Below are 19168 nucleotides of genomic sequence, written 5' to 3' on the forward strand. Positions count from 1 at the left end.
TGAGTACTTCTTCTTAGACCTTGTTCCCTACTCACAAGGCCCTGTTTCTGCTGATGACAGGCAGTAGGTGGTTAAGGACTGAAGAAGTGATGAAGACCATAATGCTGTGAGGTCAGAGAGGGAGTAGTCACTGAGGTAAAAGAAGGGATGTGGAGACAGAAGACTCAAGACTAGGCCCAGGCTCTGTATCTTAGCAGTTCTGTAGCCAATGTCAAGTCAGTCAACTTTCTGTGCCTCAATTTTCTCATTCATAAAGCAGGGTTGGTAGTGTTGACTTCTCAAGCAGATACATTTTGTAAACTTCAAGGTGTATTTGGCTATAATCATGTGGACTGTGGTGTTCTAGGAAGCAGACTATAAAGTGGATCTTTAAAGATCAAGAAAGATTCAGGATCTGGGCAGAAAGAGGTTGGGCCTTACAGGCAAGTGAAATGGTACAAGTCCAGGCAAAAATGCAAAAGGGCTGTACTAAATTTGGCTGCCGTAGAAAGCTTTTGTAGGCGACAAGTTGAGGTAAGGATGGAGAGGTAAGTGTACTGTATTCTGTTGGCAATATGGAGCTACTGAGCTTTTTGGATGGTGGAAGAATGAAAGTCAAATTTTGGGAAGGTTAACCTGGCAAAGCTATAAAGGATGGAGGAATTGAAAGAGTGTTAGAATGCAAACAGCGTGTTGAATTTCGCAGGTGAAGGACTAAAGGAAAGCAACAACACTAGGGCTTAAAAATAGGAAACAGTTCTGAGAGACAGATATAGAACAAAAGGATAAAGTGATAGTGTACTAGAGAAAAAGAAGATTTAGGGTTGATTTTCAGATCTTCCTGACGTCACTATCCAGATAGATAATGGTACCACTCTCTAAGATATAGAATAAAAGAGAAAGCACCAGTAAGCAGGGAAGCTTGAGGTCTTAGGATATGTTTATCCATTTTGTCTGTAGAAAGTCTGAGATAGTAAATGGAAATTAAGTGATTGTGTGTAGAGCTCAGTAGAGATGTGAACTGAAGCCAATCAAGAGAATTTCACCCAAGAAGATAATATACCATGAAAAATTAAGAGGAGCAGGGACAAGAGACTGAAGAACACTTTTAAATGGTGGACAAAATCAGAAGAACCTGAAAAGAATTAGAAGTGGCCAAAAAGGTAGGAGGAAACCAAGAGTTCTCTGGGGGAAAAAAAAATTCAAAGGGTGTAAAATACAACAAAGAGAACAAGCACTATGAGGAATGGGAAGTTCAAAGTTGCTATCTGCTTCACTGATGACCGCGGTTAAGAGCAATTACATTGAAGTGGCAGGGCTGAAAGCTAGATTGCAGAAGATTCAGCAACAAATGAGAAGGGAGCAAATGGACAGGATTTGTAGACCAGTCCTTTGGGAAGCTAGACTACTGAGGAAAGAGCCAGGATAGTAGAAAGAGACAGAGAGAATTGAAGATTTTCTAGCCAAAAGATATTTTAGCGGGAGTAAGGCAGAGAAAATAAAACATACACGGAGTAAATGAAGGCCTGGGGGCTGGAACGATGGTTGAGACAGTGAACACTGGTGGCGACTTAACAGGAAGATGCCTCACACTATTATGATTAGAGTGAGCTGAGTAGGTGCCTTCAAACAGTCATTTGTTGAATATATAGTACATGCCAGGAACTGGGACTGCGTGGATTTAAAAAAAAAAAAAGTCCTCGAGCCTGTCATTCGGTTTAGTGGGGAAGATCAGTGTGGATCAACAATTATAATAGAGCTGTGCGCTGCATTCTGTGGCGGCCCAAATTAGGGGAGTGAGCAAAGAAGACTGAAGGGATCAGAAGTTTCCCAGGAGAAGCCTGCATGGGGCCCGGGCTGAGCAGGGGTTCTCCGGTGCAGGAGGTAAGGGATACCAGGTTCAGGCGAAAATTAAAATGTGGCGGTTCCAGAATTTACAGGACCTAGATACAAAAGAACCATAAAGTCGCCAGGTTTGTAGATCCCGACGATTACCAGGTCAAACTGAGGACCCCTCGGAAGGCAGCAGGCGGGCAAAGAAGAGACAGTGGGCGAGCAGCTCCGCCTCAAAAGGAAACAGTGACCCCAGCGGGCACGGGGAGGGTGGCCGAGCGCCCCGCGGCCCCACACTGGCCACCCTGGCCGGCGCAGTCAGTGACGCCACCGCCAGGGCCAAGCGGACCACTGAGAACGCAGCGGGGCGCGCGGGGTCGCTCAGGCCGGGCGTCTGACTAGCTGAGAGCGGCGGCGGCCTCGGCGGGGCCCTGGGCCTCGGAGAGGAAAGGGACCCGGCCCACCTGGGCCTGGCGGCGCGCACAACAGCGCTCCAAGCCTCCGAGCTTGGCCACAAGACGGAACGCGCCAAGAAGAGCCCTCAGTCGCCACACACGCCGGCAGGGCCCAACCCGCAGGCAGGGGAAGCGGTAGGCCGACCGCCGGCCCGACTGGCGGAACGGGAGAGGCTCCGCCCCAGGCCCGGCCTCCCGACCGGAAGTGAGGCCTTGGCTCCGCCTCCGCCCTCGGGATCTCGCGAGAGTCTCGCGAGTCCTCCCTCTTTCGTCTGCGCCGCCAACATGGTAGGTGATTCTTTGGGGGCCTCTACTCGCGTTGCAGCCCAGCTCTGTACCCCGACCGTGGCCGGGTCTCCAGATCGCGTGCGACTGGCCGCAAGGAGGAGCGGCGGCATGCACCCAGGGCGGGGAGGGGATCGCGTGTTCGGCCCGCGGTTCGGATCTTTTGGGCCACGCGGACCGGGGCGCCCGGGTCCCGCCCTGATGAGGCTGCTCGGCCCCAGCTTTGCGCCACCGGGCGGATCCTTGGCTCAGTCTTCAGGTCTCCCACCGGCTGGCAAGCTTCGCCGCCTGCCCAGCTGCCCTTGCGCTTTTTCACCAAGCACCCTTTTCCACGCAGCCATCCAGACTGAGGAAGACCCGGAAACTTCGGGGCCACGTGAGCCACGGCCACGGCCGCATCGGTAAGTGCAGGCTGCCCGTCGTGGTCGGCCGCGTGCTTAGCTGGTCAGAAAGTATGTATTTTAGAAGAGGCTTAGGAAAGGCTTTGTGCGGTTCACTCGGATTCAATTTGACCGTCTACTTTTGACTGTTTATTGAGAGTCATCGAGGGCTCCAATTAGAATTTCACATCAGTTGGGCGGTGGGGGGCGGGCGAAGGCCGGCACAGTGCCTGGAGAGTGCATGATTGTACTGTAATGTGGAACACTGCAGAGAGCTGTTTAACCGATTCTTCGGGGACTAGCAATGCTAGAAAGAGGTATTGTTGACAGGGAATAGCTTAAGTAAATGCTTATGCAAGAAGTAGTATCGAGAAGGCTGTGTTAACCATGTAGCTCTGTTTCTGCAGGAAAGCACCGGAAGCACCCTGGAGGCCGAGGTAATGCTGGTGGCCTGCATCATCACAGGATCAACTTTGACAAATAGTGAGTGCTTTTTGGACTACTTTTTATTTACACTGATGGCTGTGAACAGGGACAGAGGGCCGACTCAGAACATCCTCTAAGAGATGCACATCTACCATTCACAAACCTTGCCTATTGCTGACTCACTAATGTAAACTGAGAAGTTGTCGAGGCTAGAGTCACGCTTGGGTATCACCTATTGCCTTAGTGTGCTAGAGCCCTCGAAGAATAACTGCTGACCTTATTCACTGACTGTAGCCCTTGTGGTATAGTCAGTCACCAGGTTGGTGACATGATTGTGATTGACCTATGCAAGTGTTAGGTTCACTGATGTTCACAAATTTAGGAGATGGTCTTTTAACTATTGTGTAGGACACTGTTATAGGACTGTGTAGAATTTGATAGTCATTGGTGGCTTTTTAAAAGATTTGTTTTACTCGACAAATGGAGTGCCTGTACCAATGAATATCTTGTGTTAATGCCAGCGATAGACTATAATCAGTGTAGGTTGATTGGAGTGAGATTATTATGAAAGTGGTGCCTTCTCTTCCCAGTCACCCAGGTTACTTTGGGAAAGTTGGTATGAGGCATTACCACTTAAAGAGGAATCAGAGCTTCTGCCCAACTGTCAACCTTGATAAACTGTGGACCTTGGTCACTGAGCAGACTCGGGTAAATGCTGCCAAAAATAAGACCGGAGCTGCTCCCATCATTGATGTGGTGCGAGCGGTGAGTAAATTTGAGTTTTTCTTTTATAGAGGTTCTCGCTTCTCAAAACTAAATCGCCAGATCTCCCACCTTACATCTATACCTATTTACCTAGTAGGCAGTTGCACCTTTTGGTAGAATTGGGGCAGGGGGAGGCACACGGGTTGCATGATTGGATTATGATTCAAGGAAAAATACTTGAAGAATAATACTGTACATGCCAGTAACCCCAAAAAAGAATAGTGTCTTACTTGAAATTGAGTTTCTTGCATCAGCCTTTACCTCCCATGAGTATGGATGTAGTCCGTTTTTAAATCCCCTTCCCCAGCCAGCTTAGCATTCCTTGAGCAATTTTGGGACATTGCTGGGGATCTGATTTTCTCCCTCCCCTCCCCTCCCCTCCCCTCCCCTTCCCTCCCCTCCCCTCCGTCCTTTTCTTCCTTCCGTCCTTTTCTTTCTTTCCTTCCTTCCCTTCCTTCCTTCCTTCCTTCCTTCCTTCCTTCCTTCCTTTGCTTCCTTTCTTTGCTTGCTTTCTTGCTTTCCTTTCTTTCCTTCCTTCCTTTCCTCCCTTCCTTCCCTCCCTTCCTTTCTTTGCTTCCTTCCCTTCCTTTCCTTTTCCCCTCCCCTCCCCTCCCCTCCCCTTCCCTTCCCTGCCTCCCCTCCCCTCCCCTCCCTCCCTCCCTTTTCTTCCTTCCTTCCTTTTCTTTCTTTCCTTCCTTTCCTTTCTCTCTCTCTCTCTCTCTTTCTCTTTCTTTCCCTCTCTCTCTCTCTCTCTCTCTCTCTCTCTCTCTCTCTCTCTTTCTTTCTTTCCTTTTCTTTGCTTATCAGAAGGTAACTAAGTAGGGGAAATGGGATTTGAGCTCTTGCCCGAGACTAGAGTCACATCCTGACATCTCTTGTCCTGGTGTGCTAGAGTTCTCGGAGAGAATCTGCTGGTCTTGATTCACTGGCAAGGGCAATCAATGCCCTTGTTAGTGCCCAGGTCAGAAACATGACCTTCCCCTGGATGGGGAAGGTTGATAGGCTTATCCACAGGAGGTTGATAACTGTTGTGACATAACCCTTTTCTCTGTTCTAGGGCTACTACAAAGTTCTGGGGAAGGGAAAGCTTCCAAAGCAGCCTGTGATCGTCAAGGCCAAATTCTTCAGTAGAAGAGCTGAGGAGAAGATTAAGGGTGTGGGAGGGGCCTGTGTCTTGGTAGCTTGAAGCCACTTGGAGGAAGGTTCATTAAATGCTACGAGTGCTTTTCTCTTTTGGTCTAAATGTAGGTTTATTGTCCGGGTTCCCCCCCTCTCCCCCAACACACAGACACACACACACACATTAGAAATCTACCTGGTGAGTTACAAGGGCTTAGACTCTTGCTTGGTCTCAAAAAGTGTGGGAGAAATACTACTAACATTTAGAGGCCTTGGCCAACAACTACCTGACTGGGATCTTTTATTTATAAGTAAGAAATTATAACTAGTTTTTTTGTATCTTACAGTTGAAGGGCCTATTATGTATTGCATACTCTGAATTTATAGTGAGTAGGAGAATGTGCCTTTAACTGTTGTCCCATGGGCTCTAGAGTTGACAGACTGATCCAAATTGAGGTGTCATGTCCCTGTCCCCTCACCTCCCTTAAGCCCTAAACCATTTAAGTCACAAACCAAAATTGTTGGATTTTATGGGTCTCTATGTGAATACATTGTAAAAACTTTTTCTTCTGGTTTGAAATGTATCTAGTGAAGAAATTTGGGAAATCCTAAAGACAACACTAGAATCGGGGTTCTCTATAGTTTGTTTCTCCTGCAAAACGTTGATGATTAACACTTGTATACAACACAGATTTCAATAGTTTTCCCAAGATTTTGTAGGTTTGGTTTTTTTGGGGGGTTTTTTGGGTGCCAGAATAAAACAGTCTAGTACTCTTACCAAAGAAATAGTTAAGATGGTACTTAAAATTACTGCTAGGTTTAATTTGATGATGGAGGGTTGAGTTTCCTTGGTACTCTCAGATTATACATGGGCTGGGAACCGTGACTTTCTACGGAACAAATCCAGACAACCTTCAGAAGTTCTTGGGGAGGCTATAAGGAAGCATAGGGGAGCAAACAATTGAACAGTAATGGGGGAGTTTGGTGGTGTTAGGAAGATTTTGGACAAACGTGTCTAGATTGTTAGGATTTGCATCTTCCATAATGGTGGTGATGGTTAAAATAGATTTTCACTTATGGGAATTAAAACACGAAATCTCATAGGTCCACAACAGGTGGTCAGTAGGCTCAATTATATTCAGATTCCTATTAGACACTGAAGATACAGAACTGTATAAATACTAGTATCTTGAGATTCAGACTGGGTGTGAAATTTAGATCCTAATTGAACTCTTTCTTAGACATAGCCCAATTTTTTCATCTTGCAAATTGTCCTCATTCATATTTAGGGAAAGGTACCTACTTGAAGGATGATGTATAGATTAAAAGTGAAATGAAAAACATTTATTAAACTCTTGTTCTAGACTCCTAGTAACTGTTAGTAAATGGCAAGTACTATGGCAGCAGACAATCAACCTCCCCAGTGTGATTCAGTCCATGGAAATGTGGCCTGAGCAGAACAAAGGGCAAACATGGGTTTAGGACCAGTTTGGAAATGTAAACAACTGGGGAGGTATTACATGAAGTGGATCTGGGCAAGACTATTAGCCCCTGGGAGGCTATAGTTTAAGGACTGGATTATGATAGAAGGGAGAAGACCACATCATGAAAATGGGAAAAGGTAGGGTTCAAAACATAATGGACAGGGCCTCCCCATTGGCGCAGTGGGTTGAGCACAGTGCTGGGAAGCTGTCTGCAGCCTTGCAGTGCAGGTTCTATTCCTGGCAGGCCAGGGAGATTCCCACATGGTGGGGCAGACTTCTGTCTCACCCACTGCTCCCCTCAGCAGTGCTTTCGGTCAGTCTGCCTGTTCTGTTTGTTCCCCACTCTGTCTCTGGTGAATCCTCTCACCCTCCTGCGCCTCTGGCCTGTACCCCAGCTATTGTATGAATAGAAAAAAAAAATCTTAAAAAAAAAACAACATAATGGGCAGTATGTGGTGACTTATTTAGGGTGTTGATAGCAAAGTGGTTAATACTGAAATGATGGGGTAAGATAGATGAAAAATTCACTCTTGGTCCCCTGTTGTCACATGACTAACCAGAAAGATGATACAGGATTGGATGGGACAATGGTCCTCTAAATACTATATGGAGGCACAGAAAAAGGATATACTAAATGTGGAAGTCACTACTATGGCCATTCTAAACAGAGAATCCCGGCGCCCCTCCGGAGACATGCGATCCTGCCTCCTGGGCTAGGAGAGGCAGCTACAGAACTGCTGAACTGCCTTACTCAGCCAGCTAACAGGCAGGTGCTCAGTTTCCTCCGCTGGCAGTAGCACCGTTCAAAGCAGCTGGTGAGAAACAACATTCATGTCCCAAATGGAGGACACAGACCTAGAGTAACAACTTGGCTTGTTTTGTGTTAACAAACCATTTTATATTTGAGAGAAAGGTGCCAATGCTGAGACAAAAGTTAATGCATAGAAAATGCCATTAAGGAGACTGCCAAGCTTAGACTCCGATTCCTTAGGACTATTCTGTCACTGTCTTTAGTGACTGCACAGAGTTGATGACGTTCTTCCATATAATTCCTGGCCTAATTAAATGTGCTTTAAATATATTTCAATCCAGTACTTATAGAAAATATTTGCAAAAGTGATTTTCATTGTCAAAATCGGTTAAATGACATTAAAATTTTTTATTTAGAAGTTAATCCTATTTGATGGCTAATTACCCTAAGTGCAGTCAGTTCCTGGGATGGGAACAACCGAAAGGTGGGCACCGTCAGCGGGCGAAGAGCCGCGTCTACCTACCCTAGAAGACGGAGGGGCGTCGGGATCCCAGCGGAGCTCGCTGCGCCGCAGAGGCCACACAGCCAATCCGCGCTCCCTTTGCTCTGCATCTGAGAGCTGCTTCCGGACGGGGAGAGGTTTTGGTTCCGGGGTCACTTCCCCACCCACACGACCCGGAAGCATGTCGGCGGGCCCCTCCCCATCGACCCGCAGTTTGCAGCGCAGGGCGGGACCAGCGGGCGCTGTTCCTTGCGAGGCGGGAGGTTTAAGGGGCCCCTTCGGAGCAGATGGCTCCACCGCTCCAGATCAGGCTTCGGCAGCGGTAAAAACTAGAGGAGTGGTCTGTGTGCACTTTTCTAGATGGAGATTTCCAAATCTCAGAATTAATTGACTTTGCTTCAGTTGCCTTGAAGATAATGAGCACCATGTTCCGGCTGTCTTGGGCTGAAAAACAATACTGGTGCACACATGGGAATGTTTCGGAAGAACATAAAACAGGAAGGGATTTCCTGATGAGTTTAGAGAGGTTTAAGTGCGGAGTACCTTCATATTAAAAGGTAAAAGGCAATATAACTGGACAAAACAACCACCTTTTTAAAAAGGCCAAAAACCTGTCCGTACTGCAAAGTAATACATTCTTTTGTTCTAGAGTTTTCACCATCTTTTAAATTACACCCACCAAATGTAAGTAAATTTAAGATGTTTTGGAGTGCACACCACCACAATTAGGCTCTAGAAACTAATTTTGTGTATCACCCCTTTTAAGAATAAAGATTAAAGTGTTGTGTCTCTACAGCCAAATTTACTTTCATTCCCACTTTTTTAAAATGCCCTTTTATGAATGCTTACAGTACGTCTTTTTGAGTACAAGCTAGGTTATAAGTACATTTTAAACAGAAATTTAAACTCAGTTGGGATTATAATTAGAACGGTTTTCTTGGGGTCCTACATTCCACAAACAATCCCAGTGTGAACCACAGTTGGAAATAAGGCTTTCCAAAGGCACACTTTCAGAATAGTCCCTAAATGAAGATGTTTATAAGGAAATTCCTCATATTAATGCAAGTTTATCATTATCAGGGTACAGTTACTTACTGAAAAGAACATTTAGCTATAATGGAGCATCTGCCCTGCTCTAAAAGTTATAGGAGAAACCCCAGGGCCTTTCTTAACTGGGAGCTGACACCATAGACACTGGAACTTCTGGTAGAGGACACAGCACTGGAGTCCACTGTGGCTGCCTCTGCCGCTGAACGCCAGTGAACTTACTGGGAAGAGGGAGGTTTTCACTCAGACACATAGTACATCCTTGTGAATAAGACCCCCTTCCCCTGTGCGCTGGACTGGACAGTCAATGACAGGTAAGATCCGGGGCAGACTAAAGAAGGCACTGGCCAGCCTCATGTCTGTGACTCCTGACGACCTAAGACAGGCGCAGTCCCTGAGGGGCTTCATCATGAAAATCTTTGGCATTCAATTCAGGCAAATGTCTAAATGGCTGTAAGCCCAATCTAGGCAATAAGCCCGCAGTAAAAAACCTCTCCTTTGCTTGTAAATAAGGCTGCTAAGAGCGTTGCCTACTAACAAGCCTGATGGAATTACCTACAAAGCAGTTTTAACCATTAACCAGTTAGTCATTGTTCCTGAATAAGAAGCAACTTAGCAACCTGTCTGTAATTATACTATTTTCTTACCTACCTGACTTTTTCTATATATGTAAAAAATCAGTTTCAGGAAATGTGTTGTAACCACATATGCTTAGCAACTTCTAAATCATTAGCTAGAAAATTGTATTCTATGCCTAGGTAACAAGAAACATTGTTATGCTGGGAAAATAAATTTTGTGTGACCTAATGCCTTTTGAAAATGTATAAATATGCGTAATGATTTGAGCAAATTACATTCAGATCTTCACTCTTGAAATGTGTCTGTCTGTCATTTATGCATTGAATCTTTGACCATCCTGCACTAGTTTCACATCCCTGGGACGGCCTTGCCAGTCTACCACTGCGCTGGTCTGCGGCAGTCCACAAAGCCTGTATGGAATTAGCTTTAGGACATCCTTTTCCCCCAAACACACTGAGCACTTGTCCCAGAATTGTCTACAAGGCACTTTTTGAGAACTTTAGTTCTCATTGGTGGCAATGCCATCCTCTAGGGGAGCGTTTTGGAAATGCATTGTGACATTTTTTGTCACAATCATGGAGAGGAAGTATGCAGGGGTGCTGGATGACCTGCAAAGTATCAGTTGATTCAAAGAAAAACCAAGTTTAGAACATAACTCAATTTTATCCATAATCAAGTTTGGGGTTTTTATTTGTTTTTGCAGGTTTCATGTACTTCTTAGTTTTCCAGGATTTCAACTACTATTTAAATCACAAGTTCATACTATGTTTTGTTCAGAATATTACCAAAGGCAATGCATGTCAGAAAACTTCGACCAAGTAAGTGATCTATTTAGTAGAATTGGAGTTGCTAATACAATGTACTTTTATCTGCATGTGTAGCTTTGCATTCATAGCAATTCTATGTATAGGTAAAAATATCATACTTCTTTGTATATCTTCTAGGACAGTCATACTCAAGCCTTGATATATTTATATACATGTTATTTCATAGCAAAATACTTTCCTTTTATTTCCTTTTATATTACAATCAAGATGTGTTTAGATAGGTTATATGATCTGAATTTCACTTCAGGATAGTGAAGGAGGAAGTCACTTTATTTGCTATGGAAATAATGTTGTATCTCCTGGGTTGAGAATTATAGGTTTAGGGATCCAGAAATCATATGAAAAGAGAACTAGGAAAGATGCCTAAACACTTTTTGTCAACCCCAAACCAAGACCCCTGGACATACCCTTTTTACCTTACCCGTAGGACTTCTGTGCCTTGCCTATATGCAGTCACTGTATGGGCTCTATGTTTTAAAGATACTTAGAAGTTCCAGATTTTATCTAAAAAAAAAAAAAAACAGCAACTATATAGCCTATGATCTGATCACATCTCAGGGTTCTTTGGAGCTACATTTAAAAAGGCAGTGGGAAAGGAAAGGAGAAAGAAATAGTATTTTATTATTTTATTATTTAGGAATCAGTCATGAAGCTCAGGCTAGGTTAACAGTGATGAACTCTGGAAGTAACTACACTCACCCTAAACTTTCTAGTTATAACCATTGTCTTCTCTACCTCGACTAAAAAATCTAGACTCATGAGGCCTCAATACCTGCTCTCCTATTACTGAAGTCTCCTATGTAGGAGACTTTTTCAGAAGAGAAGGTAACTTTGTCCTACCGTAAGACAAACTATCTACTTTGTTTTATGCTGATAGCAACCACAAACCATAGATAGTTTGGGACCTGCCTGGGCCTCAGTGGAGATGGAGAGAGGAGGAAAGAGAACTCAGTATGGGACCATTGCCTATTTAAGTAGGCTTAGGTGGAAAGACAGAAAAACCTTACCCCATAGTTTAAATGCTGCCAGACCCAAAGTCAATACCAAGGAAAAGAGTTCCAATGTCCAGGCTCATCTTGAGAATTTTCAAGGTCTTTGCAAAGGCCTCAGGTGGTGAAAACACTAAGCCACCCATGTTCCCCACTCTGCTTCTCTGATTGCTCTTCCTTGGAACATAGAACTTTCTGTACGCATACCCAGGCCTCCAACCAAAAGCACCTCACAGAGTGACATGGACGAGCCACAGGCAATGGGCCAGGGCTGGGAGCAAGCCCCAGATTGGCTATAGCTGGAGTTCACTTCACCAATGTCAGCATACCCACTGATATCTAAAGGGCTTCATACTGAACAGGAAAATGTTACCTTTTATCCCAGTAAAGGAACCAAATGGGAGAGAGATTTCTTTTCATCAGTGCAGTGCAAACACTTAGAGTCTCAACAGTTAGTCACTAGAAGGGGAATGTCCTCTCTATAGGTAGAAATATTTACTAACACCTAACTCACAGCACTCAGGCCAAAGAACTTAATTTCAGGGGAGGTCAGTGACCAACACTAAACCCTTAATCAAATATTCAAATCCTTGCAAGACAGCATTTCATTCCTGATTGGCCACTGTTTCAGACCACTGAAATGGAAGTCTCAGCCTACTAGATAATGAAACCAAGAAACACAAGGGGCTCTGGGCCCAAACAACTGTACACTGTTTATTGAGAACACCTGTAGATGGAAGGAAGGAGGGATGCCCTGTACCGCATCATGGCCACCACTGACTGGGAGCCAGGCCCGGAGAGCACTTACAAAGCTGGGGGTGGGCTTCCCAGGATTCACTGACCATCTCAAAGGTGGGAGGGATAAGAGAAGACCAGGCCCAAGAGCCTGGCACCATGCTGCAAATGGGGACTGATTGACCTTTGCCTTTCAGAAGCAGAGGTTTAGGGGAAGGGGATAACTAGAAAAAAATAGAAACTCTAAGATTAAAAAAAAAATAGTCCTCCTGTACATAGCAAGACAACATTTGCTCTCCAGGGCCCAAGACTGGCAGCAGGGGCCTCAGGCAGGCAGGCCAGAAGCCTTCAGGGGAAGATCAGTGGTTTGGCTGAGACAGTCAGCTGCACATAATTGGCCAGTCACCAGCACCCAGCAAAATTTCATCCAAGCTCAGGCAGGGCAGGAAAGCCCCTTGGGAAGATACAAATATTTACCAGATTCTCTTTGCTTGTTACAAAAACAGATATGAAAGCTTACAGCAGGTTATTTACAAACAGTATCCCAGAATATCATGAAGGCAGAAGTGGGCTGGCTTGGAGGGTGGAGTCTGTGGGGGCAGAGAAGCCACAGCAGCCCAGTGGGTCCCAGGCTGGGCCCCTCCCCAGGATCCAGGCTCTGCAAGGCACTGAATTCTCTTACTGGGAAAGGGACTTAATTCTTCTTGTGGAGGAATTTCATTTTGTTGCCTGTGGGTCAGAGAAGGCAAAAGTGAGAATTTCTGCTTCAGTATCATCTCTTCCAACAAGTCTTAAACCTTTCAATGGAAAACAATGAATTCAAAAGACTGGATTTCAGCTGTGATAGATCGGATCCAAGGTGGTAACATTCTAGAGTTCTAATTAAGGCACTGCTATTAATCAGCTCTGGACAAGCCATCTAACTTTTCTGTCTCAATTTCCCTTTAAACTGAGATATGCTATGATCTATGATCTAGCTGCTGAGTTCCTTGGAGAGTGGAGGTTTGCACTGCTACTTTTGTAGACTCTATTTGGTCTAGAGAAAAGTTCATTGGGCCTAATGGCCCTCATATTGACCCAGGAAGGAGTGCACCCTGACTTATGTGAGAATCTGTGGGTTTTCTTAGTCCTGGAGTTTGCTAAATACTGTGTTAAATGCTCCTGGCACGCTGGCAGGGCACCTTCTCTTGACTAAGGGATTGTTTCCTATTCTGCCTACAGTCCCAATATAAATACCCTCTGGCACTGATTTTGAGTGGTTTGTGGTATAGATCCTTCAGACCCTTCTTGCTGAGCATCTGTCTCATCAGTCACAAGGCTACTTACCCAAACCCCGGAGAAACTTATTCATTCCACTCTGCTCAGTGTCTGGGAGTTCCTCTAAATACTGCTCTACTCGCTGCTCAAAGAGACCTGGTAAGAGGAGAAAAAGGAACAAGGAAGAGAACAGTTATTGGAGGAAGAGAAGGGGAGGCTGATTGGAGAAGCACCCCTGGACACAGATCCCAAAATGGGAGAAACCAAGGACCTGCAATTATAATTTATAGGAGCAGCTACTTGGAATTCAGACTTGCTCACCAAAAATGTCATTAATGACATCACACTGGCATTCACTCCTATAGCAAGAAGGCCCTCATATCAACACTCACCTCCCAGTGCACGTTCTTGAACTACTTTATGGTGAAGGTGCCATTCCTTTCAGAGCTGTCCCCTGAATGGACACCTTCTCTAGTTCCTTTTAGACCACTCCACCATGTTCCAAAAATATTCATTAGACTAAAAGGACAGTATTAATATACAGAAGAAATAATAACTCTGAGCTGAGACTGAAAGATCTTGATAAGATAAAACAGAGTAAATTGAGCTGTTGCAAATAAAAGAACTAAGGTGACCTGCTCTGACTGCCACAACCTAAGAACTAGCTCAATTCTCTTCAAATCATCCATGGGTTCTCAGAACCCCCTAAATTGCTCCTTCTCTTTTCCACAGAAGGTCATCTGAGGAGGGGATCAGCCACCAGTGTCAAACTTCTCTTTGATGGAGATGAGCCCCACTCTCCAGCTACATGGTTCGAGGCTGTGCACAGCCTTGTGAAGGCATTTACTGGGTGGAGAGGAGAAAAGAATTCCCTTGGAAGTTTCTACTAGGAGGCCTGGTTCTAGCTGACACCCAAGAGCTGCCATCACAGTGCCCAGCTACTTAGTCTTGATAGTCATAGAGAGGTTCTAGAGAAGAGGACCTGGGGCCTCCCTGGTGGCACGGGGGGTTGAATGCAGCACTGTGAGGCTGTCCATGGCCTTTGCAGTGCGAGTTCAATTCTGGGCCAGCTGGGGAGCAACCCACCTGGAGCAGCAGACCTCTCCTGCCTCACCCACTGCTCCTCTCGGCAGTGTATTTCAGTAGATTTGCCTGTTCTGTTCCCCGCTCTCTGGTAAATCTTCTTACCTCCCGCAACTCTGGCCTGTACCCCACTTCTTAAAAAAAAAAAGCTTAAAGGAGAGGACCCATTATCCTCAACCCCAAGCTCTTCTGGGCTTACCCTTTGCCCGACACTTTCTTAGCTCCCTGTCTTGGATGAAGCCAGCAAACATCTGAGATTCCATAAAAACCTCAAGAAAACGGCGGATGCTCTTGGAGGCCACAGACTTGCGGAAGGCCTCTCGCTGAAAGGCCCTCTCCCCTTTCTCACTCTGGGTCAGGAAGAGGGAGTAGTGTCCAACAGTCTCCACAAAGAACCGGATAAACACCTCCGACACCAGCCCATTGAGGGTATTACATTCTGGAACAGAAAAGAACATCTTTGAGGTTCGAGTCAAACCTGCAACCTGCAATCTCCAGATGATGTCATCTCTCTCTCCCCAACAAAGCTACCAGCCAGAACCACTTGTCTATTCTTGAGACTTTATATCTTGTGCTCATGGGCTAGTTACAAGCCCATGAGCAGGGAGGTCAGAAATTGTATTTTGAATATGGCAGTTTGCAAATACTTGCTGGATGAATGAGAGTGGCGAGCAGAGACCAGAGTGCCACACTCCCCGACACCCCTCACTCTGTGCTTCTTTTGGCTTCCCAGAAAAAGGAAATTTCCTCCTGTTCCTGCAATGGCTCCAGGCAAGGTCTGAGAGGGGTATAGTTTTCTGTCAGCTAGACATGAGTCTTTCTGTTTTCCTTCACAAATCTCCTGAGACAGAAGACTCAGAGGGAAGAGGGTAGTTTTACAGCTTGGGCCATGCTAGAAGCAGCCTGTGTTTGTGTCTGGACTCCCTTTGACAGAATGCCATAATAGTTCTCTTCCCTCAGAGCCAATAAACCCCTAGCCCCCTAAATCCCACTGGACTGGAGTTCGAATTATCTAGAATAGTGATACCAAGGTCCGAGATATCAGCCAGCAAGGATCTGGGGAACAGACCCAGAGCAGAGGAAGTCTGGTACGAGAGCTGACTCAGCCCTGGAAAGCCTCACTCACCATCATCGGAGTCACTGTCAGAGTCCTGGGAGATCAGTTCATTCTTCCTCTCTAGAGCCTGCTCCAGAGCTGCCTGTAATTTCCTAGGTAATAATGTGTCTTCATCATCCATCTACAGAAGAAAAATACATGACAGTAATCCTAGCTGACACTCACTGAGCACTCACTCTGCCAGGCACTGCTCAAAGAACTTAAATCTAGGGCCTCCCCTGGTGGCGCAGCGGTTGAGCGCTGGGCTGCAAAGCTGCCCACAGCCTCTGCAGCTCCAGTTTGATCCCTGGCCACCGGCAAGCGTCCCACATGGCTTGCAGACCTCTCCTGCCATGCCTGCTGCTCCTCTCAGTAGTGTATTTTGTCAATCTGCCTGTTCTGTTCCCCGCTCTGGCTCTGGTGAATTCTCTCACCCTCCCGCACTTCTGACTATACCCAGTACTTTTATAAATAAATAAATAAATCTTAAAAAAAAAAAAAACTTAAATCTATAAGCTCACTTAATTCTCCCAGATACTAGTTAACTGTGATTGCTATGATCAACTTCACTTTCAATGAGAAACTGAGGCACAGAGAAAGGTTAAGAAACTAGGGGCCTCCCTGTGGCACAAGGGGTTAAGATGCAACCTATGAAGCTATCTGCAGCCACTGCAGCACGAGTTCGATCCCTGGCTAGGGAGATACCCACATGGTACAGCAGACCTCTCCTGACTCGCCCATTGCTCCCCTCAGCAGTGTATTTAAGTAGATCTGCCTGCTCTGCTCCCCACTTTGTCTCTGGTGAATCCTCTCCCTCTACCACCGCACCTCTGGCCTGTGCCCCAGTTCTCATATGCATAAATAAATAAATCTTTTTTTAAAAAAGAAACTTGTCGAAGGTCACACAGATTAAAAGTGATAGAGCCAACGTACTCACTGTCCAGGAAAGGCTAAGGGTTGCTACCCAGCACCTGACGAAGTCTCCCCAAAGCCTCCATCTTCAGCTCAAGGTGGGAAGCACCTCGATTCAGGGCAGGGAAACTGTGGCCCAGCCTGTCTCAGACTGAGGGTAGGCTATCATTTTGGCTTAGTGTCCCTACCTTGATTGCTTATAACTGACTAGATTCCCGGAGGGCACAGCCTCGAATCGTCCTTCTGGAGAGCCAAGAGGACTGCTCCTGACTAGCAAAGGCTTTTCCAAGCTGACAACAATTGCAAACCTTTATATTCCACAGCATTCTTTACATCATGTGTGACCCCTCAGCAACACTTGAAGGCAGGTGTTATTACCATGCCTGTTTTAGAGACGAGAACTCTGGCTCAGAGAAGCTTGAAGGCCTTTCCAAGATCATGTGGCTCAAAGGTAACAGAGCCCAGAGGTCAGGTCTTCAGACTTCCAGTCCCTCACACTCCCACACTGCCTTCCAGAAGCTGACAATGCCAATCAAAAAGGCAGATCCTGCTAAGATCAAGGTTTTCAGATTTTCTGTCCTCACTCAAGTTTATTCTGTATCTATGAAGCCCAGAGAGCTTAACCAATGGGCTGTAAAAGCTGAACACTGTAACAGTGTTGGGCGTCCTGGTAGACCATGTTCTGCATCCTGCTCTTACCTGTCGGATGAATCGGTCCGATCCCAGATTCACCATCAGTGCCTGAGAAAAGGAGTTGTTAGCAGCCATGATTCAGGATATGTGTCCCTGAAATGCCCTGGCCAGGCCTCCAGACCTCCCAGATTCCCAGGGTCAGTTAGCAGAAATAACTTCAGCCTGGGATAGGCCCCCTAAGGAGGTCTAGAGAGCTGGTTAGAGAGGTCCAGGGGCCACCTGGAAATCCCAGAGGCCCTTCTCCCTTTCCCCTCTTCCATCCCTCCCCCTTGGCCATTCCATTCTGGGGTTCCAGTCCCTCCTATCCCTTTCTACCTCCACCTCCCAGCAGCTGTCTCCCCAGGTGGCTTACCTCCTCCACAGGCAGCTCCTTCAGTTTGGGGAGGGAGCTGGAGAGCAGGCCAACCAGAAAAGGAGTAGGACAGCAGACAATGTCAATCATGGAGGCCGGGAGGACAGGAATGAAGGTATGCTGCCAGGAGAAGGGGTAGAGCAAGGCCACCACCGCATGGGAGCAGCTGGATAGGGTACTGGTGACAGACAGACAAAACACCTGAGCCCTGGCCCAGCACCTTCGGAGAACAGTCAGTAAAGCCTGCTGGGAGCTCTGGACATCCTTCAATGTTAAAAAACCTCCCAGTCCAACAAAAATGCTAATGGGGCTCAGATCGGACCCTACAGATCTGAGGCTGGTAAAGCCCCCACGCTGCCATGGCTCAGAGACTCAAGACACTGAAATACAGTTTTTGGTGAGGCTACCTAGAAACAGCCATAAAGGTATGTAGCAACACTTGAACACACCAAGGACTCACAAACACATCCCCAAGGCCACTCAAATACACAGGCAGTCCTGAATTGTGGGAGTATCCATTCAGGCCAGGAAGTACAAAAAGTTAGCTGAGCAAGAGTTCAGCATAATTTCAGTGCATGTAAGAGAGAGGTGGAAGGCCCTAGAGGTCATCTTATCGATTCCACACTTTACAGCTGGGGCGACTGCTACCCAAGGGTCTGTTTGGTTTTAAGTAGCAGACCTGGGGCAAGACCAGTTTTCCTGTTTCCCACCCTCTATCCATTCCCTCCTCTCCTGAACTAGAAAAGTGGTCTGACTGAGGAGGGGACAGAGAAGGGAGGAGACTGATGGGATTCTTACCAGGCTAAAGAGGAGGCCCACCCTCTCCCATCTTTCCTCTTAGGCTCCCAAAAATTCAGTGGGCTCATCCCTCTCTTGGCCTGGAGGGGGCTCCAGGCCTCCAGACCCAGAAGCACTGCAGAGCTGGCTGTTCAAGCAGATGACCAATGAGGGGACAGGGAGGACAGTCCCCTGGGTGCTAGCGAGGAGATAAAGAAGTGGGTGCACCCTTCTCGTGCGTGTTGAGGACCGGTGTGGGCACCAGTAAACACAGGGGACATGCCGGCCTGAATTATGCCCACCCATCAGAAGGAAGGTCCAAGGCTGTCCCTTAGGCACCACGTTAAGGATGAGGAAGATAGAGGCTCACAGTCAAGTTCATGTTCAAGGCTGACTTAACCACCCTGTACCTCTACATTTCTCGGAACTACCTATTAGCCATAAAAGAGCTTGACTTGATTGACTCCAAGGAAGATTCTCAACCTTTTAGGACTAATGTGACAGAATCAAACCCTATCTGACCCCTTTTTCTAGAAGGACCTCTCTGCAGACTCACAACTGTTTTGTCAGTCAGTCCCTAGCTTGGCTATCTTCCTACCCAAAGGACACCTAAAACACTACTGGGTCTTGAGGCACAACAGGGGTCCTGATCCGGACAGCTCTTCCCTAGGGCAGCGGCTCCCTGAACCACCAGGCAACCCATCTGAAAAAGATCTGGAAAAGGACTGTCTCAGGGTGGAGGGACACATTGATCTCCAATAAGTCTGGAGCTTGGGAGGCACAGGGCTGATGACTGCGAGCTAGTGTACCCCCTTTCCAACACACGGACCTCAGAAGTAGGT

At 46.5% G+C, this 19168-nt stretch overlaps 2 protein-coding genes and 2 non-coding genes across 15 annotated transcripts in view; 3 read left to right on the plus strand and 1 right to left on the minus strand.

The window, feature by feature from the left end:
* Nucleotides 1-2552: 2552 nt before the first annotated feature.
* On the plus strand, nt 2553-5351 carry RPL27A (ribosomal protein L27a). The gene is made up of 5 exons (XM_054699437.1): nt 2553-2697; nt 2759-2953; nt 3340-3415; nt 3949-4123; nt 5181-5351. The coding sequence occupies exons 1-5, from the start codon at nt 2553-2555 to the stop codon at nt 5307-5309; spliced, it is 720 nt and encodes a 239-aa protein (XP_054555412.1). The 3' UTR covers nt 5310-5351.
* LOC119256443 (small nucleolar RNA SNORA3/SNORA45 family) lies at nt 3561-3690 on the plus strand. Its single transcript, XR_005127775.1, has one exon. It is a non-coding gene; the product is annotated as a small nucleolar RNA SNORA3/SNORA45 family (small nucleolar RNA).
* On the plus strand, nt 4969-5097 carry LOC119256442 (small nucleolar RNA SNORA3/SNORA45 family). Its single transcript, XR_005127774.1, has one exon. It is a non-coding gene; the product is annotated as a small nucleolar RNA SNORA3/SNORA45 family (small nucleolar RNA).
* A 6758-nt stretch (nt 5352-12109) lies between the features above and the next one.
* Nucleotides 12110-19168, minus strand: part of DENND2B (DENN domain containing 2B) — a 174289-nt gene continuing 167230 nt past the window's right edge. For all 12 annotated transcript variants that reach the window (XM_054699356.1, XM_054699358.1, XM_054699354.1 and 9 more), the window contains 6 exons: nt 17550-17727; nt 17204-17245; nt 15623-15734; nt 14696-14935; nt 13483-13569; nt 12110-12885 (listed from right to left, as the gene is read on the minus strand). In XM_054699356.1, the coding sequence (XP_054555331.1) occupies nt 12851-12885; nt 13483-13569; nt 14696-14935; nt 15623-15734; nt 17204-17245; nt 17550-17727 (694 nt within the window). In that variant the 3' untranslated portion in view covers nt 12110-12850. The remainder of the gene's footprint in view (nt 12886-13482; nt 13570-14695; nt 14936-15622; nt 15735-17203; nt 17246-17549; nt 17728-19168) is intronic.

The sequence above is a fragment of the Talpa occidentalis genome, unplaced genomic scaffold (assembly GCF_014898055.3).
Source record: "Talpa occidentalis isolate TD23 unplaced genomic scaffold, MPIMG_talOcc4v2.1 talOcc4.3, whole genome shotgun sequence".
Classification (NCBI taxonomy): domain Eukaryota; kingdom Metazoa; phylum Chordata; class Mammalia; order Eulipotyphla; family Talpidae; genus Talpa; species Talpa occidentalis.